The 25,100-nt window shown below is 32.4% G+C and overlaps 2 protein-coding genes across 2 annotated transcripts in view; one reads left to right on the top strand and one right to left on the bottom strand.

Moving 5' to 3' along the window:
• The window catches only part of LOC106720800 (myosin light chain kinase, smooth muscle), a 32,831-nt gene extending 14,247 nt beyond the window's left edge, over positions 1-18,584 (top strand). Inside the window, exons 3-8 of the mRNA XM_045683460.1 lie at positions 4,143-4,233; positions 4,856-5,059; positions 15,090-15,231; positions 15,879-16,078; positions 16,449-16,601; positions 17,199-18,584. Coding sequence (XP_045539416.1) covers positions 4,143-4,233; positions 4,856-5,059; positions 15,090-15,231; positions 15,879-16,078; positions 16,449-16,601; positions 17,199-18,342 — 1,934 coding nt within the window. The 3' untranslated portion in view covers positions 18,343-18,584. The remainder of the gene's footprint in view (positions 1-4,142; positions 4,234-4,855; positions 5,060-15,089; positions 15,232-15,878; positions 16,079-16,448; positions 16,602-17,198) is intronic.
• Positions 18,585-22,075: 3,491 nt separating this feature from the next.
• LOC106720831 (40S ribosomal protein S16) lies at positions 22,076-24,896 on the bottom strand. Its single transcript, XM_014515627.2, has 5 exons — positions 24,843-24,896; positions 24,705-24,749; positions 24,197-24,328; positions 23,105-23,219; positions 22,076-22,304 (listed from the first exon to the last, which is right to left on the bottom strand). Exons 1-5 carry the CDS (start codon positions 24,858-24,860, stop codon positions 22,159-22,161), a joined length of 456 nt encoding a protein of 151 aa, XP_014371113.1. The 5' UTR covers positions 24,861-24,896; the 3' UTR covers positions 22,076-22,158.
• Positions 24,897-25,100: the final 204 nt, after the last annotated feature.

Raw genomic sequence — 25,100 nt, 5'->3', positions numbered from 1 at the left:
TTTTCTATGTAATGTAACGTTTTAACGAATGATATGATACAGGTAAAAGAATAGTTTCCAAAGCACGTCTGGTTCGTGAAAAGGTGATACACAACAACATATAGAGCGGCTCGTTATTTTGTTACAAGTAAATGCTCTAGTCTATACCCACCTTAACAAAATTCTTAATACTATGTATGGAATGTCTACGTCTGCAGTACCTACTATGTACTTAAGTTACATTTGTGTAAATATAATTTGTGTCGTCATCAATTTTATTGCAGTAATTTCGCTATTCTATTTTTAAATTCCATTCAAAGTATCTTTTTAATTTAATATTACAATTGCATCCTTGCATTATCGTCTTTTTCATTATTGGTTTGCCATTTTAATAGCTCACATTTGACACTTCGTTAAAATCCAACAACGTAATCTTGTAACGGCGGACGTAAAATATTATTTTTTCTATATTCGAAATTAGAACAGCACAAAAGCTTACCTTTTTTCAAATTTCGATTACATATTTAATGTAATAATTTCAACCGTACTTCGTTACAATGTTACGTCATTGAACTCTTTTTCTTTTTAAACACTAAGGATGTTGCAAAAAAATCGAACGAAAAACATGGATTTTTGATAATATCGGAATTCGATTCACATCTATTTGAAGTCCGAATTGATTCATTCACTTTAATCAACTCCAATCAATGTTTTTAAGCAGCTCACCTCACTATGAAGTTAAAATTAATTTATTTCAATCGTGACCTATTAAATTGGCCCACCTATAGTTAGCACAATAAGTTTAAATTCTACTTTTCTCTGTGTTTTTCATTCAATATACTTAATTACTTCTTATCAAGAATATTTTGCATTCTTTTTTGACGTTTGCATTCTTATATGATTCAGTTAATAGTTTTTTTCCATGGCTCTACAAACTACAGTCAAAACCGTTTATAGCGACATCGTTTAGAACAACATACCGGTTAAATTGACCAAAATCAAAGGTCCTGGCTGAATGTTATTACATATCTTTCCTATTAATACCTGTCACCGGTTGTTACAACTATCGGTTTTTACGACTCAATATGAGTAGTCCCTTCGATGTCGTTATAACAGATTTTAACTGTATATTACTTTTCAAACTATTTCTTGTCATTTATTTAAATTCGTGGTAATTTATTTTGAAACTCAAATCAAGACGGTCGCCACGTCTAATTAATACGTTATGACAAATAACACGTGGCCGTACGCGTTTATAGTAGTATATTTCAATGCTTGTACGTTTATAATATCCAATTATAGGAATGAATGACTCAGTGAACGATTAAGCGATGAGTTTTCTTGATATATTCGATACTGACACACAATTTTATATCAATAGATGCATTTAAATAGATTGGGCGATCGTGAATAAAATAAACAAAAACACATGATTTTTGGCAGAAGAAAGGAATCCGTCTTTATTTTTGACCGGAGAGCGTCGGGTGGTTCAGATCGCCGCCGGCCGACGACAGCGGCCGCGAGGGTTGCCAGCGTTCGTGAAGATACCATATTGTGGGAGAATCAAACAGTGACAGTTAGCATTATAAAAAAAACAAATTTGTAAACTATCAATGTACAAGTTCGTCACGCCTGACCTATCTGTGTAATCTGATGTAATGTTTTGTCTAGGATGTTCTACCAAGAAACATAGTTTTCGTAAATTTAATTTCAATTAACTTAATTAAATATGTATATTTTCTTATAATTCGCTAAGAGAAGTATAGACTTTAAAAGAATAAACTAGGACAGCATACAGAGTGCATTGCCATCTATTAAGATAAACTTTGGCGATGTAGGTTCAAACAACTCCAGCTTTCTCCACAACTGGCAACACCATTAGCGTAATACGGTCGCGAGAGCTCGATTTTTTTCTCCCTTATCTTTTATCGCGCTGCACGATTATAGGTGCGTTCCAAGCGAAACCGGTGCCGATCATTACGGATAAGCAATAACGCATTCGACCTACTTATGAATATATAAAACAACGCTGCCTTATCAGAAACCAGTGTTGACTTTCTTACGGTCTACATGATTTTACTTTTATACGCTGATAAAATATTTTATGGGGACGACAATGGAAATTTATGATTACGTTGATATGTACTATGTTATATATAATCTATATATATAAAAGAAAGTGTTAGTTACACTATTTATAACTCAAGATCGGTAGAACTGATTTAGCTGAAAATTGATGGGGAGGAAGCTTAGAACTAGGAGACGGACGTAGGAACTTTTTTTATCTTGTGTGCATTTTTTTTTATTCCGCGCGGACGGAGTCGCGGGTAAAAGCTAGTATACAATAATTAGAACGTGACAATCTCGATGTATAGAAAATTGTATAGTTTATCTGTAGTGGTCTGACCCAATTTGTTGAGATTAGCTCAGTTGTTTTTGTACCCAACTTTACTTTCACATGTGGATAGTTTGTATTACGGTATGAAATTAGTTTATCGAGCTTTATTACCTCGCATATACGGGTTAAATAAAAAAAAACTTGAGAGGTGTCAAGGGACACCCGGATGGAACGAAGTTCCTTTCAATTAATTAGTGAAGGAACCAATGTTTATTCTTTGAATAAAAAACTTAAGTCTTCGCAAGAAGTACATTTTATTTCTATGAATTTTCGTTATATATTGTCACGTCGTTGCCATGGTGAAGTAGCGCTCATTCGTCCATAGCAAAAAGTGTCGTGACAACTTTTCGTAAGAATTTTTTCCGTCTAGCCCCCTTTCACAACGCGCGATAAGGAACTTCGTTCCAATTATTCAACTTATTTGTACTTCGACCTTGTAAAGGTCAATAGAGGAATCGATAATTTTATCTTTTCAGATCAACAATGTATCAATGCATTTGAATGTTTTTTATACAGCTAACATTAATGCATATTTAAATCATGCAATGGAGATTTGAATTGTAATGCTGGCAACCCTTAGTGTCGGGCGATGACAGCGCTTAACGCAAGATCATTTGTCACGTCTAATGACGAAATCTCGCTCATACAGTTCTATTTTAACTATCTAGACGATATTGTTACAATCTAAAACAATAACGTAAACATTTATATTATTAATTACCATAACTTTGTGATTCAGACATCGATATTCTCTGACGAAGGATTGAAATCTTGGTTTTTAGAGAAATCGGCTTGTGTCATGTCTCTCTTTAAGTAGGTACCTAATTTCTGACGAGGATTGCAAATGGAATTATATAAATTAGGTGACTCTAGATTATGTTTTGATATTCCGAATTCATCGACTTTGTTACCGATAGTCTTACTAATATTATAAATGCGAAAGTTTAGCTGGATGGATGGTCGAATGGATGATTGTTTGAAGGTATCTCCGGAATGGCTCAACGGATCTTGATAAAATTTGGCACAGATTTAGAACATAGTCTGGAAGAACACATACCATACTTATTAAGTTATCTTTTAATTTATTATAAAACAAACAAAGTTTTATATTCATTTGATACTTTCCAATTGCAAAAAAAAATAACAAACAAGTTTTAGAAAGTGTCATATCTGCAAGTATCTAGTACCGCGAAATTGGAAAGCGTTTTGACATATCAGATATGATTTTCAAAGTTCTAAATTAAACAAAAAAATACAATCATACCTTCATACATACAAGAAAACTGTAGTGTTAATGGTATTTGCAACAGTATGCCCTTTCTCTTTCATTCCTTTCGATCCCCTGTACATTTATCTCGCCTTACTCTGTTAAAGAAAATAGTAATATGAATTTTATTGTAATTAACATCTTTTGAAATGTTTTATAAGTGTTTAAAGTAATGAAAATATCGTTAATGCCTACACTTTATAAATGACGTACCAATTTTATTTTAATTAAGATAAGAAATATACTGTTTAATATTGTATAATGATTTTGTTATCTATATATTACATTTTAAGCAATTAATATTAGATTAGACGATATTAAATTAGCCACTTCTACGACATCGCGGCTGCCCTATTGTAAATGGTACATTTTTTGGTCATGTAACATTTCTCATAGCAATCACGAGTGGCAAAATGCATGCAATTTAATTAGCGGTCGAATGCGAATCAAGGTTAATAAGTTATTATTGATTATTTGAAAAAAAAATTTCTTTTCCAGAGATAGAGCCGCCATTCCCCTGTCGCGATGTCTCCATCAAACGTGGCACGGATGTCAATGACTTTTTCGAAATGCTGTCGGAGATTGGTCGGTGAGTCACATCACTACAGCACGTAATATTTTGTCACAAAACTACACATAAGTCATCCAAGGTTTTACCAACTTTAACGTTAAATAAATTACAAAATAATTTACATCATCTTGTCATTATAACATGTTAATATTTATGTAATATAAGTTGTAAAAGAAATCCTGCTAAACATTTGGATTAAATTCTAAATACAGTCTTGGCGTCTAAGATAAAGTTAAGAATGTGTATGTCAGAGGAAGTTTGAAAGTAGCGCCAGTTATCGAGAAATTGAGGAGCAGAAGGTTAGCGTGGTTTGTACATGTTATGCGGAGGGATGATAATCATATAAACAAAAAAAGTAATGGAATTGAATGTGGATGGCTATAAAGGTAGAGGAAGACCAAAGAAAGTATGGATGGATTGTGTGAAAGAGGATATGCGTAAGACGGGGGTAAATTCAGATATGACGGCTGATAGAGATGTATGGAGGAGTAGTACATACTGTGCCGACCCTCCATAGGGATAAGGGCAGGTTGATGATTATGATGCTAAGTGTAAATTTAGTGTAAAAATTGTACACTTATAGAATTTCTTAATATCGGAACAAATCTAAGTTCAGGAATAAGTCTATGTTCTTTTGCAGTGGCAAATTCGGCACAGTATACTTATGCCGTGAGAAGAGCACCGGTTTGGAGTTAGCTGCGAAACTGGTGTCTGTCAGCAGAAGAGACGAGCGGCGGAATGTTGAACGTGAGGTGGACGTTATGCGTCGGCTGCGTCACCCGCGCCTCATACAGCTATACGACGCCTACGACTGGGGCAAGTACATGTGCGTCGTACTTGAACTGTAAGTACTATTACAATGTCTTATTTTATTATTCAAACCAGCGTTTACCCAAGATGTTTGTGGTCAAAAAATAGTACGCGATAATTTAGCAAATGCCTGTTCGCCAGTCACTTTTAAAGACAACAACGTTAACGCACACGTACCGAAATATTGATACGATGTATTTGGGAGAAAATTTCAAGCGAGGAAAATAAAAAGGGACGCCTATAAATCTGCGGATTACGTGTTATTTCAAATATAAAAAGCTTATATTCAACACTTCATACTGACAAATTGAAATAAGTACTAAAGTTAGAATGTTATAAAAATAATTTGGCATCGTTTGTAAAAAGATCTGAAATAGTATTATCAAGATAAAAAAATGTAATGAGACGTCCGGTAGATGGCGTGAGTGTAAAAGTTTCTTTTAACATCATACGATTCACTTTTATTTCAAAGCGTAATATAATTTAAGATTGAAAATTCACCCACTTGTTCTAATACTGTCGTTCCTTAGAAAATGACAAAACATTTTCTCATATTTTCACTAATATTCTCAGAGTATTATCGAGTTTCTAACTTTTTAAATAAAAGAAGGTGAAGTAATGATAAAAATACTGTGACTGTTACGGTACTGTGTATATTACGGTAATTTTCTTTATTTTTATATTTTAAAACAAACGACATCTACAAACTCTTGGTCCGTACTATTTTGCACATAGTCCTTAATTTTTTATTTTATTTATACGACCTACTAACATGACAACTATATAAATCATATTGATACAGATTTCAATGTAGTTATTTCCAACACAACAATAAAAACAGTTGTCGACAACTTACGTATGTTGTGCATTCCTTACAGAAATTCATCAACATATCTACGTTGTATAACAACTTGAGATCGTATCTAAGGCATGTAAAGATACCTACATAGTATAGTTATGTATGCATTCAAAGCTCTAGGAAATTAAATAACTATGTTATTGGACATAATGATTTGTTATGTGTGCGGTTTGTTAACGAGACACAAATTATTACATAATTTTATGTATTTTAATTGTTTTTTAAATTGTAATTAATGGCTACATTAATTAAATATAATTATTATTTAAGATAACCCTCGTTTGTTTAAGTATGTAGTAATAAATATGCGTTACTGAAGATTTTACTTGTTTCTTCACTTGTTTTTTCACCGAAACATCTATATATTTTTTCTATTAGTCTGTCTGTCTGTACAGTCAAGGGCGATTTAATCTTACTTATATTATAAATGCGAAAGTTCAGATGGATAGAGGTTTGTTAGAAGGTACCTATCTGAAAAACTCAACGGACCTTGATGAAGTTTGACATAGTTGTAGTTAAGTCTTGAAGTTAAGTTTTTTTTTTGTAGGCTACTTGTTAATTTTTTTAATTCCTCGCTGACGGAATCACGGGCAACGGTTAGTATAAGTAGTAAGAACAAATAAATTGAATTCACTTTATCGTTTGTTAAACACGTTGACAAATGTTAGGGCTGGTAGCCAGTATTTATTTCAGTAACAATAGCGTGGGATATATTTCCTGATTCACCTGCCCTACGCATACTTGTAGCTCGAATGCATTCTATATTGGTATTCATTCAAACGGTCCAACATGACTCATAGGTCAGTCTCGCAAAATGCTTGAGGCTTTGGTTTGAAGTTTTGTTTTTCGTATCAGGAATTTTGTGATTAATTCTTTGCTTACGGTTAAGGAATTCGTTAGTCCTTTTTTTCCTTTTTTTAAAATCGTGGTTAAGATTGGTATTTATGTTTAGAATGTGTGAGTAATTTCTAATAACACTTTTTTTTTCTTAAATGATTTATGACACAACAAGATGTTTTGTATTATTTGATTGAAACATTTTTTTATTATCTTTATAAGTCTATAAAATGCCTTTATCAATCGAATAGTAATAGTATTTAGTTTATCTTGATGTAGGTTAAGGTTGGAACACGTATACGATTCACGGACCATAAAACTTTCAGTATCTGCTGCAAGTTGTAAACACGCTCTCAAATGTTTTTACTTGTGACGTAATCGGCGTAAAATATTCGCAAATATTCAATCCACGGTGAAATACATTCAAAGTGAATTGTGACTGTAGATTTGTCCGAACGGTCAACACTCTTTAGAGATAACTTAAAGAATAGGAAATTCAAAGAAACTATTAAATATAATTGTAAAAATAGTGAATGTACAGTGTAAACTCTTTATAACGAAACTCAAGGGACTATTTTTTGTCGCTATAGAGAGTTATCGTTATATGGAGTGAACAAAATAACAACCAAATTAACAAGATAACATAACATAAACAATAATACCGATAACAAATATTTACTGTCTACAAATATTATCACATTTCTTCGTAATAGAGAATGGCGTATCGCTATATAGAGTGTTTCAATATGTGGGTTTTAACGCAAACCAACCAAGTTGAGCTCGCTTCAACGTTACAGGGAGTTTATTGTTATAAAGAGTTTACACTGTATTTCGTAAAAGATGACAAGATTAAAAACTAACAACTGAATTTACGAATGATTGAATTGGTGTTACAAAAACGGGAATGTCAACCCTACATAGATTGTCATAAGGATTTCTTTAGCAGATTTTTGAAATAATATTTAGGAAGTGTCTCTCAGTTATTAATTATAGGAGTCGATTTTTCAAGACTATTAATAAATAAATGGTTCCTGGAACCGTGAGAGATATTGAACAATGGACATACTTCGGTATGCCGTAAGTTATTTGCGGTTAAGGAATGAGTTGCATTGTAATTTATGTTATAAAACAATATAGCCTTGTAGTCTATCATTACGATATGCTGTGACTCCAAAGAATTCTAATATATAAGAGTTAAATATAGTGAACTTACAAATCACTGCCATCCCTGTTACACTTGGATAGACATGAACGAAATACCCAAAAAGTTTACTCAATGATACAGGAAATTAAAAACTGTAGTATTCTTGCAAGTAACAATGAAAACACTCTTGTTTATGATATTAATCTTACCAATATTATAAACTAGCTTTTACCCGCGACTCCGTCCGCGCGGAATAAAAGAAAATGCACACAAGGTAAACAAGTTCCTATGTCCGTCTCCTAGTTCTAAACTACCTCCCTATTAATTTTCAGCTAAATCAGTTCGACCGATCTTGAGTTATAAATAGTGTAACTAACACGACTTTCTTTCTATAAGATGCGAATGTCTAGTCTAGATGGATGGATGGATGGATAGTTTATTTGAAGGTATCTTCGGAATAGCTCAACGGATCTTGATGACATTTGGCATTTGTAGAATGTAGTCTGAAAGAACATAAAGCTACTATTTTTTTTAATTCCGCGCGGACGGAGTCACGGGCGACAGCTAGTCGACAATAAAAGAATGCAGTTATTGTCTAAAATGTGAAAGTTTAAAATGAGTCAGACATACGAGAGGTTGTAAAAAATCGCGAACCACCGTAAATTCGCATCGACGAGTACTGTTATGCACACGTGAAATTATTTCTTCATCGGTTTTCGGTCAACGGTAAACTAACTGTTATTAACCACTTTAGTGTTAGTTATATCCCATTCTTTATATTTATCTGGGAGATAAACGATTTTGAAAAGTATAATGCAATAAATGCATGCATGACTCTCTCATAAAAAATCCGATGTGGATGAAAGATTTATTAATTAGCATATTCAAGCAATCTTTTACTTTTCCTAAAAACGTTTGTAAGTAACTTGTTATTGTTTGGCAGGTTAACTAACTATCTATATAAGGTTTCTTGCACTGACCTCTATAAATGGACAGGTTATAAGTCGTGGCATTTAGTGCCAATTTGATTCTCGCCATTTTGGCATTAACGGTTGCGGTAGGTAGAGGTGGTGAGGATTTTTAATGCGGAACGAAGCAAAAGCTGATGAGTGGGTTTATTGAAAAAAAAAAACCATTGACATAATTTTATTTCTTGTATATTTTGTAAAATTTTATTATTTACATGTTGTGAAACAGGAAATTGAATTCACATTCGTTTTATTTTTTTTATTTCCATCGCCCCATTTTTTTTCTACCATAGACAAGGCAGTGGACAGTATGTTATGTGTGAATACAAAAGAAGTATTCATCCTCAAAACAGAAAATAAACCGTTATCGACACAGAATATTTGTATTTGCAATGCGTTCCGTTTGCACCTCCTACTCGTCAATCATATTCAGTTATTTCCTTATGTTGCAGTACGAATAGGTAATTTTTTCATGGTACTCCATTAATTTTGCTTTTGTCAATTACATTTTTAAAAAATCAAAGGAATAATTTTTTTTAAATGATCGGAACGAAAAATTCAATCAAATGTTTTAAAGAGGATTTTTATTAAATAGTTTTTAAAACCTTAATTTTTTTTAAATTTGTGACTTATTTTAAATTCTTTACCAATTTCAGTACCTTTCGGGGAAATATAGCAACATCGACTAACGTTTACTGAATCAAAACACTGAATCATTTGGCAATGAATTCTGCGAATGTACCTATACTGAATCCATTTTATATTCACGTGATAATGGATTCGATTTGATTAAAATTATGTGACAATTCTCCAACAAAATATTATCTTCGAATAAATTTATAACAATTTTGCAATGTGATTGCTTACTCTTTCCTTCACTCTATATACCCTGAAGAGTTATAACTTAACATTTTTGATTATTATGTTTTACTAGTCTCAAATTTAAAACCCCAGAACCCAAGACAATCATTAGTCGTTCACATATGTCGATAAAATTGCAAAATGCATATTGAATGATATCAAAATCGTTTGGATACAAGGAGTGCTTTCATTAAGCAATGGATCTTACTAATCCAGTTTTAAATTCGAAAGTCAAGTGGCTCCTTAAATGGCGACAGACGTTCTTATAGTCGCATTAAGAGTGTTTTATAAAGCTGTGGCGTCAGGAGCGTCAGATATTACGGCGCGGGCGCATAGTTGGCGCGTCGCCATCTTACACGCCATCTTTTATACCCACTAGGGTTGCCAGATTATTTAATTTCAAAGGACAAATTTAGCAAATAAATTTTATGACTGATATATTTTACTTCACTTATAATACTAGCGGCAACATTTTTAATAGGCCAATAATTTAAAAAGGTTGCCATTAAAAATGCAGAACAGTTCTTACATGTGGGGGCATTTTGAAGAATTCGAAAGGCCGTATCCCTCACCAAAGCACAGAGTAAAAAATAACATTACCAAAGGACGGCACTCTGGACTTCCTTTTGCAAGTGTTATTGTCACTCTATCCTGTATAAAATTAATTTCATTTAATGACTTGTATTGAAGTAATAATATAGAAATGTAATTATTAGCCACATTATTTGATTAATTTATAATTGCTGTATTTAAATTATGTACTAATAGAGTAAAAATTGAGAACCCTAAAGTCGTATAATAAACCTAACATCACAATCTAGTACGTAGTAACGTTGCAAGCTAGTTTTTTATACCGATAAATTTTCTAAGACTTTAAACTAGAAGTCTTCACCTTCTCTCTTTCTCTACAAATGTTTATTATATTTTCCATATGATAATTTCAACATATAAAATGAACACAAACACTATAACTCTCAATAATACGCTTCAATGTTCAAACACAATAAAATTGCCGATCAATTGAACCTTTGTTACTGTTGTCTGTTCAACTTAATGGCTTCTAAATTTATAATCGTCTACATGCATATATACACACAATAAACGTGTTACTCTTGTATAAACATCTGTGATTTGGCACCGTATAATTGAACATCGTCTCTATTTTTGTTCCCACAATACAAATGTAAAACAATTTAATCTATACTCAATAAATCTTTTGCCCGCGACGTCAACAAGGAATTTAAAAAAAAAAAAACTTAATTAGTAACCTATGTTTTTTTTCAAGCTATGTTTAATATCCATGCCAAATTTCATCAAGATCTGTTGAGCCGTTCTGGAGATACCTACTAACAAATATCCATCCATTCATTTAAATATTAGTAAAATTAGTAAGATTATTACTATGTGTTTATACTCCTGAAACACCGGTATAAAAAATAATATATTAATATTTAAAGGATATTGAAAATATGAAGTCAAATATTAGTAATAATTCTATAACTCTTATTTATGCTGTTATCTTTTGCAAACCAGAAGATACCTACTACGAGTATGATTGCGAAAAAAAATGTTTTTAAGGTTTAAATCTAAAAACTAAAGTTCGTAAACTCCAAATTTACGTGCCAATTTATTTACAGCACGCTACAAATCTGCTCCGGCTATTTACATACAGTTTTAAACATCTACATACAGAGAGTAAGGTTGTAAAAGATTTAATTACCGATCGTGTTTTTTATTATAAAAATAACAATAAATCTTAATAAATATCATAAATGCCAAAATTTATATGGATGGATGGATGTTTGGATGGAGGTATCTCCGTACCAGCTAAATAGATCTTGATGAAATTTGGCACAGATGTACACATAGGCTACTAAGTTTTTTTTTATTACGCGCGGACGGAGCCGCGTGCGACAGCTATTATAATAAATTAATGAATAATTCGCCTATATCATTAGACCTCTATAAATGGACAGGCTACAAAACGTGGTATTTTGTGCCAATTTGATGGTCGCTGATGGTACCGGTTTGTAGCAGTGGTTCGAACTAATAATATAGATAGAATTAACTATCACGTAACATCAACAGGCGCAATTAAATCGTAACGACATAAAAGTTCTAATTTCCATGCAATCGACTATCCATAGAGATTGGATGAGTATAGAGTATGAGATAGTAAACAGAGTACTATCAAGACTCAAACACTGAGGCCATTTTGATTTTCACTTATGCTATTATTTTGAAAATAGTTTAATATGAAATAGTTAACACAATGTAGTACTGCGTAAGTGCTAGCAAAAAATGTGCTCGTGGCCAAAATAATCCGGGTTTCTATTGGAACGTAATATATACGCATACCAGTCATACGATGCTGAACGGTACATTTGACGTAAGTTAAACTAATTCCAGTATACTTCTAAACATATTATATCTATCAAAAAAACAAATAGAGCCCACAATTTTCGTTATAACCTAAAGTATGACGTCACTATACAAAAATAAAGTCCGTTGATGACGCGCAAAAGATCCATTCATTCATTCTGAAACTATATTTAGAAAACATGACGCTTACAAAAAAATAAACAAGTACAAAGAGAACAGTTGTTTTGGTTGCCATATGAAAACTGTAATATTAGTTTTTTTATGATCCCGTACTATAAAAAATATTTGCGTTGTATAAAAAAACTATTTCCATTGTTTTTATGAAAGATCATCTGCAGAATGGAATATAGAAATGTAATTAAACAAATAAATTAATACAATATAAACATATACCAATTAATAAATACCCTTTTGCCATCACTGAATATTGTAAATTATTGTGTTTTAAAATTTTGTTAATTTCTATGGTAATAAAAAGTGTAATATTATTATTTATAAATTGTATTAATCACTTAATTAAATGTAAAAATAAATAATTAAAATACTTCTAATTACTAAAATGTGATAAATAAACGAAAAAAAAATATTAACTTATATAACACGTTCAATTCTATTACGATTTTCGTGATTTTAAAGTGAACTCGGAGGGCAATTTGATGACAGGGAATGTGATAAATCTTACTAATATTATAAATGCGAAAGTTGAGATGGATGGATGAATGCATGTTTGATACATAATATCTCCAGAACGGCTACATGGATCTCAATGGAATTTGTTATAGATATAGAACACACTCTGGAAGAACTCAAAGGCTACATTACGTTTTCTTTAATTCCGCGCGGACGGAGTCGCGGGCGACAGCTAGTCCTTTGTAAATTAAATGGCAGGCAAAATCTGCTTTCTTGACTACCGGATAATTTGTCTTCAATTGCATTATCGAAATTTTTAAATACTACGTGCCATTTTCTTGTGTGTTTTCTTGCGAATTTTATGCGAAATATCGGCCAAGGTTATATTTTATATAGTCACCGGACACGTCGATTTACTTTAACGATTCTTGAATGAAAATAACCATACGTGTGTGGCTGGCAAGACACAAACAGTGGATTCCGCGAAAATTAATCTTGTGACTTCACTACTCCATGACATTCCAATTCTTGTATCTAGTGCCAATAGTATTATGACTTGTTATATTTAAGACAATTTGAAAAGACAAGGGACTATAAGTTTGCAGAATTAGACGTCATTACCTTCAGTTTTCATGACCCAAACATCTGAACTAAAATTGAATGGTTAGACGAAGTAAACAGTTTTTCTTGTATAATATTTCTCAGATTCGTAAACGTCAATGGTTACTTGTTTATATTTATTTTAGACATATTTTAATTAAATAATATAAACAATAAAATAATTCATAACAATACTATTACGCCAATAAAATGTAGATTAAAAATTTACAGCGGAAATAACAACAAATTACACAGTTACAATAGTGTTCAACAGCTTTCTTATAGCATTCAAATAATTTTTATAGCTTAAGTAGCGTAGCTTCTTAAGTATTTGTACGTTAAATAGGCGGAATAAAAGACAAGAAAGATAATGACAATTTACATATTTAGAATTTGAATTTCGAATTCATGTCACACTTTTATATTATATGGCAAACAGTTACAATAATTCGTAGCTTGATTCATAGCCGTAAAAAGAAATCTTTATATTATAATGATAGTTGAACATTAGCGTTTACTCAATGTTACTTATATTCCAGCACGAAACATGATCATTGAAAATAGCTACGGAGCTAAGAGTACGAACTCTCCGTACTATTAATCTCTAAAGATTTCTTTAGTAAAAGAGAGATAGCAATATAAAGGAAGTATGACATCGACCTTGTAAACAACCTCGCTAATATTTATCCGTCTATTTTGGCGCCAACTCTCTTACACTGACAGGGATACCAACACGTCAGGATTACGTTTGGCATTTGTTTTTGTAATCGGATTCAGACAAAAGCTTCTCCCACATCATGCCAAAAATGTTAATTTAACTACCGCACTCAGAATTGTTTATTGGGTGCTAAGGAAGGCCCTTACATTACTCATATTAAATCTACAGTAAGGGGATTACACACACGACTGTCAAGTAAAACATAAGTGTGTTTTTTAGAATTAAATTATTATTTTTACGTTGAAATTAATATATTTTTTGTGAGGAAAATTTTAAATTAATTAAGTTAAAATTTTACGATTTTTTGTCAGCAATAATTACATTATCGCTTTTATAATATTAATAAGTTTGATAACCCTGCATTATATAATCATGGAGATTGATTATTCTTCACGACATTGTTATTTTGGCAACTAACGCGTCTTCGCGGTATACGAGCGTATTTTCTGGAAACACCTCGTCGGCTAATTGACAGCTTTCAATGGATATAATTAGAGTATTAATGAAATTTTACACGCCACGACCACATGTACTACGTGAAAATGCCTGTGCAACATGTGCATTATACGAAATAGACACGACGTCAATGTTATGACTAAAAATTCGCATTGTACCGTATTAGTTCCTAAATTAAAATACATTCTTAATAATTTTACTGATAAGTATTTACAAAAGAGATGATTTTCAATTGTGACCTCCTATCCGTAGCTTTATATTTTGGTTAAAAAAAACAATATGATTTGCACAGATTTGAATCCAGATTCAGAATACGTTTGATGGTTTGTAAAGAGTGAGATGTACATTCAACATGTATTATTCAAACAAGGATATCTGAACCGGTGAGAGAGGCGTTGCTATCGCGTTTGATTCTCTCATCCATAAAGAGGATTTTTTGAAATTTTCGACGTTGACAAGCGGCGCTCATGAGCTGTTGACTTATGCCTACCGGTTCAGATAGCCTTGTCGTTCTACCTATATTCTTCCTCGAAGTATCTATCAGTACAACTTACTAGTGTAAACAATTAGTTGTTAAAATGCTTATGTTCGATTGTACCTTGGTTCCAGGATAACCGGCGGGGAGCTTTTTGAGCGTGTGATCGACGAGGACTTTGTGCTAACGGAGCGCGCCTGCACAGTCTTCATGCGGCAAATCTGCGAAGGCATTGAATTCGTACACAGACAGAATATATTGCATCTTGATATGAAGGTACACCAGAGTTTCAAATATTTTTTTAAGTACGGTAGCTTATGGTTCACCTTATTTTTATGACGTTATAATGGATTCTTTGTTCAATTCGAAAAATTAAATCATAGAATTAACTTGTTATTACGTGTTACGCTTAGATCCGCGACTCGGAATCCGTAAAATGCTTTATTTTTAAAGATATCCTTAATTTTGCACCACCTGTCGATACTACCCTCCTGTTACTTGTCATAACACCTCATTATTATCGCCAATAATTTATTGAGAGCTGTAAATTTTTCATCAACGAGCACGCTCCAATTACATAAACATGCTATGAATTTCTCCTAATCAAAATTACAATGTTGTTTCGATCTCCCACGTCTACATGTTGGTAACACTCCAAACCGTAAATCAGTATGGCGGAAAAAAGCGCGGGAGTTTTATGATTAGTCCGCCATGATAGTTCTTTTATTACGCGCTTTTATTTCTGTCAAATGCTATAAAAAATTCCACATCTTTTGTTAAATTTGATTACCGGCCAGTATGAATTGTATGTCATTTCTGAGATTTACGCCAGTGCACTATATTATTATATATTTATAGCAACTAATTCATTTGGATTAAAAGATGTATATTTTATCTCAATCCGAATCTATTTTTTATTACAGCCAGAAAACATCTTGTGTCTGACAAAGTCTGGGAACAGAATAAAAATCATCGACTTCGGATTAGCAAGGTTCTACGACCCTGAGAAGAAGCTGCAAGTGTTGTTTGGTACGCCAGAGTTTGTGGCCCCAGAAGTGGTGAACTTTGATCAAATCGGTTACGGCACTGATATGTGGTCGATTGGCGTTATTTGTTACGTGCTGTAAGTTAATTTTGAAATCATTTTTTACTACACACATTTTAAATCAAATGTTTATAACCGCTAGAAAATAATACAGTCGAAAATTATGCGAGAGTCGATCGATCCCGACGCGCGGTTACCATAAATAAGAAAATCGGGTAAGAATGAAACCTCTTTAAACAAGAAAAATATCGCGGTCCCTTGAACTACCGCTTATCCAGGTTTAACTGTATATATCTTTCGATATCGAATAGGTTAAAAGAATGCAGATTCGTGACCTATGTACCTTTAATGTTTAGAGGAGAGGATGCGCAAAAAAGTTTTATCATCTATCAGTTTTATTTTTTATTTTTATCGTGGGAGTTTTTATAATTTTATATTATTATTACAGATTATCGGGCTTGTCACCTTTTATGGGCGAGACGGATATAGAAACAATGGCGAACGTTACCGTTGCAAAGTACGATTTCGACGACGAAGCTTTCAACGAAATATCTGATGACGCTAAGGACTTCATACAGAAACTGCTCGTCAAGGACAAAGAGTAAGTATACTATGATTATATTTGTAGACGCCATTTTGTAAAAAAAAACCAACTTATCTTATTAGGTATCATAAACAAAATGGCGGCTACATCTGTACTAAACGTAGTTTTTATTTGTGTGAATAAATCCCTTTAATTTAGATATGTTTTAGTGCTTGAGTGTCACATTTTCTTTTGAAAGCATCGTAATTTACGGATTCAAATTTTTGAATAGAAATTTAAATATCTATTCTCAAAGATAAGTTTTTTTAGTATTTCATAAAAGCTGCGTTATAAGTCAGCCTGGATAAAGACCCTTTGTTACTGGTGTTTAATTTGTTCTTCATCCAACACAACAAGTCCTATCACTAACAGATTATCGTAATCATTGTATTTATTCCCCTCATAACATAAGTAGATCGTAGAACCCGTAGGTGAATGATCTAACCATTGTTTTATAGACTTGTTTAGAACTAAATATTTGTAGAATTAAAATTAAGCGATCCATTCCCCACACTTCCATATCGATCCATAAATGTGCACTCACTATATCCTTAAACCCAATTCCCGCTGCACTCATAAGGTGTTGGGTCATAGTAACAAGGGTCTTTGTCGCAGGTCGCGGCCGAGTGCCACCGAGTGCTTGCGTCACCGTTGGCTCCTCAAACGCTCGCAAGTGAAGAAAGACAAACCCAGACCGCAAACTTCGCCAAAGCACGAACTAGACGTCGCTAAAGACAACCTACGTCTCTTCGTGGAGAGATGGAGTGAACATCCGAACTCACCCTACGTCTTCGATAACCAGGCGCATGAAATCATCTGCCTCGTCAATGGAAATTGCGAGAGATCATCCATCGGAGGCTGCTCACCATCCCCTAGAAGTTCCCTCAGCAGTTCCCCTGATATAATTTTCGATGAAGACGATCTTGAACCCCCGCCTTTAAGGGATCCAACGCCCCTTGCACAAAGATATAACCCAGTCGAAAGACGAGCATCGGACAGCAGTTGCTTTTTGCACAAAAAACACGACGTGTTAGTCAGAAAGAATTTAGCCGAAGAAATAAAGAAATTATCCGACCATTTGTTCATGTTGTCAACTATGAGCACGGACCTTGTCAATAATAATAGCTTTAAAGAGTTTGATAAAAATGCAACAGAAATAAAGACAGCATCTAAGGAAGAAAAGAAATTGACGAACGGATTTAAAACAGAATCGAAACCGTCCATAAAAACTATTACAAATGGAGATGCTAATAAAACAGAAAGAAAAGTTTTCACATCAAAATCCAGTAATAAGATCAATTCCACTTTCTTGACGGAGAGAGAACAAGAAAAACCGATGACTAGCAAAATGCCCTGGGCGAAAGCGACTAGGTCAAAAAGATTGACGAATTTGAGTAGAGATGTTCCTGACCAACCTATAGACCGCCGAAGCACATTCTTTGAGGAATTCGACAAAAGACGAGAGATAATTGGAAAATTAGTAAATGGCTCCAGCAATGGAAGGCAGTTACCATACAGACGAGGAGATGAGAATAATGCTCATAGGACAAAAGATCGTCTATTGCATCTTCTAGAAAAATGGGCGGACACAGAAGTAGAAGGGGAGAGAACAGCGGGGGGTACATCGAATTGTGGAAGACATCAGTCGATATCCCTCGAGTGGTCGTCCTCGAATCAACTAGCCCAGAACTCTATGTCCAGTCTTCACGCTTTTTTTCAAAGACAAACATCAGACGAAAAGAAGCAACGGAAGAAATGACTAGTGATATAGTATATGTATAAGAAATTGTATGTATGTATTGAAAACAGGGACTTCAGTGCCATGACATTGTGTTGTTCAGAAAGGTCGACTTTGAAACTGTTGAAACAGTTTGGGTTACGTAAGATTAATTAATTCTTTGATCAGAAAAGAATTTACTCGTAAAAGTGAAAGATCTCAATTTGTCAATATTATTTTATTATTTATTTCATTCTCAACCAACAATAATTTTATCCAAATTTATTATAATTATTAAGATATTAAAAAGTGAAAAAACCCAGTTATTATACAATTTATCTAAAACCTATATAAAACAGAGGAATGTCGTATTTCGTAAATGGCAGCCATTACACTACTTATTTTGTAAAAGTTTTTACAAAAAATATTTCGAAATTCATGAGTTTTTGAGAAAAAAACTCAGATTGTAACGAAATATAGTGTTAGTACTATGATAAAAAATGTACTACCATCTCAGATAAAACCCAGTAATAACCACAGTTAAATTCAATTGGTCCATTAGTGAGGAAGGGATAGGGTAGATTTAGAAGAGAAATCTACACTAAAAATCTCACTGACCTCCATGGAGAGGCATGGAGGCATGGAGAGGCTATGAACCTTGGAATTTTGTGCCGATTAGATTTGCGCCATTTTGGCGATAACACAACAGGCGCATTTCGGAAAATAGCAAAAGTTGTCATTTCCAAGCAAAAAAAAAAACAAAATGACCTATCCATTCATAGAGATCTTGAAAGATCTGCTTAATTAACCATGACTTGTAAAGAGCTAAATGACATACCTACTTTTAAAAAGAATAAATTATGTACTCAAAACATTACAAAGTTTATCTTTCTGAATAAATGGTATGCGTGTTACCAAAGTGAGGTTATGAGATTGTATTGATAATAAGTTTTTTTTTTCTTAAAAATGACAATGAAATGACAAAACTGTAAGAATCTAGTCTCCGAACACAAATCTCTGTGTGACATAGTACGATCGGAAATCAATACAAGACTGAGATGCAATTTCAAAATTGTTTCCACAACATTGACAATATTTTAATTGATTTTTGTACTTTCATGTAAATATTTTATAAATCATGTAAAAAGTCGGAACCTCTACTGATACTGTCCCGAATTTATTTAATTTTTTTGTTCCTTTTTCCGTACTTAAGCGTAATGAACTAAATATATTGTTTTACAATACTTATGTTGTTAAAAATATAAGGCTTTATAAAACACGTTGTTTTATTTCTATTTTAAAATTATTTATTAAATTCATTAAATAATATTATTAACTTACTGTTGCCATGCACTTTATCATTTCACTGTATCTAACTGTAATTTCACTTTTTAAAGTTACCCGGCATTTTGACATTTGCATAAATTATACCTAAATCTTTGACAGCTACTTTTTTAAATTAACAGTCCAAAGTACCCTATTTTTTTTTGACAATATTTTTTATTTAATAGGATTTAATTAAAATTATTTTCTCTATAGCGAGCGTCTCTCCGCTTCAGCCACATTGAGGCATCCGTGGTTGATCCAGTCAGCTCTTTGCACAGAACTACATGTGACTAAGACGAAACTGAAGAGATATGTCATTAAGAAACGATGGGCAAAAGCCGTGGGAGCCGTCATCGCTTTGAAGAGAATGGGCGCGAAGTTCGAAGACAATCATGAAGACAAACCGGATGCATCATCTGCATAAAGATTAGTAAAGTTTGTTATAAAATTATAATTATTTAAATTGATTGCATAAAAAAGCTAGACAAGCCTTACTAATGATTAAAATTAACATGTCTAGAATAAATAATAATTATCTTTATGAGGATTCACATATAAGTACCCTTAAGGTTATGAATAATGAAAAAAGTTGAACAAAATCACACTTTGGAGTTGTAATCACGCTCTAGACTTTGAAGTTGTAGATTTTATTTGCGTGGCGAAAATATGTCCACCATATAGTCAAGTAACATAAGATCTGGTATGATAATGTCCGAGCTTACGTTTTTATAAATAAGACAGGCAATTTTTATAAATGATTGGCTGTTTAAAAAATGTAAGTTGTAACAAGAATAACAAGTCTTAAAGGCAGCTATTTTTAATTTCAATTGACTGGAAAAAAAATTAATATATTTACATTCAGACTACTTTATTAAGATTATTTTTGTTATTTGGCTATGGTAATGTATTCTTAGCCAATATTTTTCTAATACTTTATTTTGTACTTTCTGTATACGATTTTTTACTAAGATACTATTGATTTTTATCAGTAGATAGGTATTTAGAGGCTATAAATCTGTAAGTTTTAATACCGTTTTTTTTTCCATTTTTTTTTAAATATACCTAAATGTTAACAATATCAACATGTTTGTCCTAAATTTATATACTATAGGTATTTTTTTCTGTATGTATAATTTATACATTGAAGTGCCAAAATCTGCCCACATTTTTTTATACTTCTTATTAATCTCATGAAGATCTGTTTTTTTATTGTTAGTTATTTGTAATTTAACATTTTAATTAACATTATTTTAATGAATTAAAAGACATTAACTGCTAATAATGTTATATTTGTTGTGTGTTATTCATAGATAGGTAAATTAGCAACATTGTAGTAAAAATAACGGTGTCTATTTTTTTTGCATTTTCTAAATATCTGCATGTTATATTAATTTATGATACGTTTGTTCTTAGATAAATTATTTATGTGTGTTGAAAATATTGTTAAATAATTTATGCAACAATTATAAATTATTGTTTTTGGTACAAAGAAACAAGAGAGGCTAAAAACTTATATTTTAAAACCACACAGCGATATTGGTAGTGTTTCATTCCGCCCATTAGATGTAATAGAAAAAAAAATAACATGTTGAAATCATTTATACAAATAAGTAAATTTTTAAATTGCATTTATATTGAAATCATTAAAAAGTTCATTATTTTCTTCTGATTTTTTATTTACTGCATATCCTTTTAAACGACGTCGGGCATTCTTATGGTGAAGGAAAACATCGTGATGCAACCTGCACATATCTGAGAAGTTCAATGATATGTGTGAAGTCAACCCGCACTGGGCCAGTTTACTATGTCCTAATCACAACTTAGGGTAGGCTCCGAGCTCAGTGAGGACGTATAGCGAGTTGACGATATCCTTTTAAATACATCCAACCTAGATTTAGACCAGTGTCACAGTGGACAGTGTTTGACCCAAAAAAACAGGAACTTATTGAATATACCGACGCTGGAAAGCATAAACGCTGTAACCCTTGAAATCGCGAATATATTTTTTACACGTTAATAATTTCAACCATTATCAAATGATAATGATTTTATTATAGGTTAACACAAACTACACAACATTGCTAAATACCGCATGCTTGTAGGCGTATCAGCTCACGAGTTATCATTTTTTGGCTCTCCTGTAAAGTTCTTACTTTCGGGGTTACAGCGTTTACGCTTTGCAGCGTCGATATATTGAAGTATTTGCACTAGTAACACAATTGACTATTTGTCAATGTCGACATCAGTCCCCAATTTCTTATTGGAATGCTCAACATGAGATTGTCATGCCCACTTAAACATAACACCCAAAAGATGGTAACCCTATTATATGTGATTACTATCTGACAACATTATTTACACCTCATTAAATCTGTTCAGCTCACCAAAATTAGTTACTACTTGCTATGACTGAGGTTTTTTTAGGATATAAATAAAAAACAATAATAGATTTTAAATTTTAATAAAAACACCAAATGCTATCACACTGATGGCAACACCAATGTAATACCAGCTGACGTAAATTTGTAGACATTAACGGTAAGACTTCTGGTATCTGGCGCGGGCACCCGGACCACCAAACTTCTTGGGCTCGCAGCGACGAGGGTCTGCGACCAGCAAACTCCTGTCATATTGGACCAGGATGTCTTTGATTTCCTTCTTGGACGCTTCATCTACATCTGTAATTAATTTTTAAAAAAAGGGTATTATTATTTATATTTTGTTAAAACTGAAAAACAAGTATAGCCTTTGATGTTGCACCAAAGTTCAAATTTATTCAACACAAACAGTCGTCTGTGACTTCTTCAGCGCTGGATTAAAAAAAGTAACAAGTAGCCGAAGTGCTCTTTCAGACTATGTTCTACAATCTGTGCCAAGTTTCATCAAGATCCATTAAGCTGATCCAAAGATACCTTCAAACAAACATCCCATCCATATAAAGATTCGCATTCATAATTAGTTGTAACCATTTTTAACTTACTAAATTTTTTTTACTGATCCCTTCCTATTTTAAAACCTAGCTTGTTTGTTTTTTCTTTTAGAGGTAAAAGGAAAAAACACACAATTAATTTCTATTAATTTTTTTTACTGTGCATCGAAATTTTTCTCAATATGATGAACAAAAATACATTGTGTTTAAATATAAATGTAGTGTACACTTCAAACAAGCAAGACATTGAAGGTACTTGCCGTTTGGTAAATGTCACAGTTTATCTCCTTTCTCTGAAATGACTGACTTGTACGCGAACAAGACAGCTTTGGAAAGAAAGGGTTGTGTGTCAAACTCCTCACATACAATGCCACTATGATTTTTACATATCAAAGTGAACTCGCAAACCAAATCAAAAACACAGGATGTGTATAAAGTAACTCTTTCTATAGTAGATGGAATAACTTCTCTAACAACAGTTAAATTTATATTTTAAGTTAATATGGTTTAAGTCTCAAATTAGGTAAATCATAGTATAAAAGGTCTTACATTTCTGGAAAAAGGCAATTAGTGCCTTTGAGATGGCCTGTCTGATGGCATAGACCTGTGCAACATGACCACCACCCTTCACTGTAACCCTGATGTCAACTCCGGCGAACCTTTCCTGAAAATAAACAAAATAATATTTGTTAACATGTATAACTTAATTTTATTATTAAAAATATTCATGTTTCATTCAGGTTTTATGTTTACTTCACATCCAAAGATGCTCAGTTTCGGAATAAGTCTTAATCATCATGGTTAATATAATTAATATATTACAATAAAAAAAGCTATAACTAAATGTTAGTTATATTAGTAAAGAACAAGACAAAATAACTACAAGTAAAATAAAAAAAAATCTGAGCAAATTAATATGTGAAATAAAACATGCAACAAAATATGAAAAAATGATAAATGAATAAAATGAAAAATAGTTTATTGCAATCCAAAAAATTAAGTTTAAGTTTACATTGAACAGTGAAGCTAAGAATCTTTATGGATACAAAAAGGGTTGCTTTATAAGTATTGATCAGTACCCTCACACTAGGCATAGCCTGTATCGAGAGGATCCTGCTCTTAAGTTTTATCAAAGATTTGTTAGACGGCAACAAATTAACTAAAGAAAATCAAAAGTGCCATTTGTCTTAAAAGTAATTTATACGATAAACATAAAAGAAATTAAGTGAATATCAACATAAAAGTCAAGTGAAAAGTTGTTTACATAACTGGAAAAAAGTTAAAGTATAGTGATGACAACAATGGCACACATAGTGATAACTTAAATCTTACATATTTACAACTTACCTTCACTATTATGACCCAATTTATGCAATGAAATAATTTCAACTCGTTTCAAGATTATTTGTCTATAATTTTATTTTCTACATGAAAACTACATTATTAAAATTAATTCTTGAGATACAAAGTTATGAAAGAAAGATGAAATTGATGTTGTTTATGTTTGTAGTTTATTATTTAAAAAGGTATGATAAGAAAACACCAGCAACTACTAAATACATGCTTAAGCATACTTTTAGTGTCTGCAATATGTTTAAATAATACCAACAACTAACAAATACTTTAAGAATATTCAAGTACCTTGCCGAGCAGTAGAATTGGTTCTTGCAATTTGTACTGTAGCAATCTTGGTTCCACCAGGTCTAAGGGGCGGCCATTTACACGTAGAACTCCATGTCCACGCTTGCAGTATGCCACTGCAGTCGCGGTTTTCTGTCGAATTACGAAAACAATGGAAGTAAGTACTTACAATTTTTAGGTTATGTAGTTTGCTGCAAAATATCAGTGTATTTGTAAAATAATGATTTATTAACGGGATTAAAAATGCCTTTGTAAGGTTTGTATGACAAAACAATATATTATCCAAGGAAATTTCAGTATCAAATAAAAAAGTGTATTGAGAATTTTTTTTTTTTAACAATTTACAGTTTACTCTAACATGAATACAAAAGAAGAAGTGACTTTATTATTACATCTATTTTGTGTCAACACAAGATATTTGTCTTGATTCCATTAATTATAATTTCAATTGTTCAAGATACAACTAACCGAAATGCTACAAACACGTGGAAGCTACAGCAAACCTTACCTTGCGGCCGAAAACTTGAACGGCCTGAATAGGTTCACGTCTCGTCTGCAAATATGAAAAAACCGTAAGTTTAAAAACATATTTATGGAATTTTATTGCAAATCACAAAGATTTAATGAAAGAATTAATCTCGCGCACCTCCTGCACTGCAGCCATTTTGACAGAGAAAGAATGAAATCGACCATAAACAAAATTTAAATGGCTGGGATGGGCCGAGTAAAAATTTTCATTGGCAACACTGTGTCGAATCGAATGCTTGTACACGATACTCGATTCATTTACCAAAATTAAAAATTAGTTTACTGGTCTTCTACTTTACTGGTACCTGAAAATATGATTACATATATCATTTTTTTTGAAAAGTGATAAAGAATTGACAATGTTCAAAAGTTTATT

The sequence above is a fragment of the Papilio machaon genome, chromosome 22 (assembly GCF_912999745.1).
Source record: "Papilio machaon chromosome 22, ilPapMach1.1, whole genome shotgun sequence".
In the NCBI taxonomy this organism is placed as follows: domain Eukaryota; kingdom Metazoa; phylum Arthropoda; class Insecta; order Lepidoptera; family Papilionidae; genus Papilio; species Papilio machaon.
The sequence above is the reverse complement of the archived record's forward strand: the minus strand, read 5'-3'. Positions and strand labels throughout refer to the sequence as shown.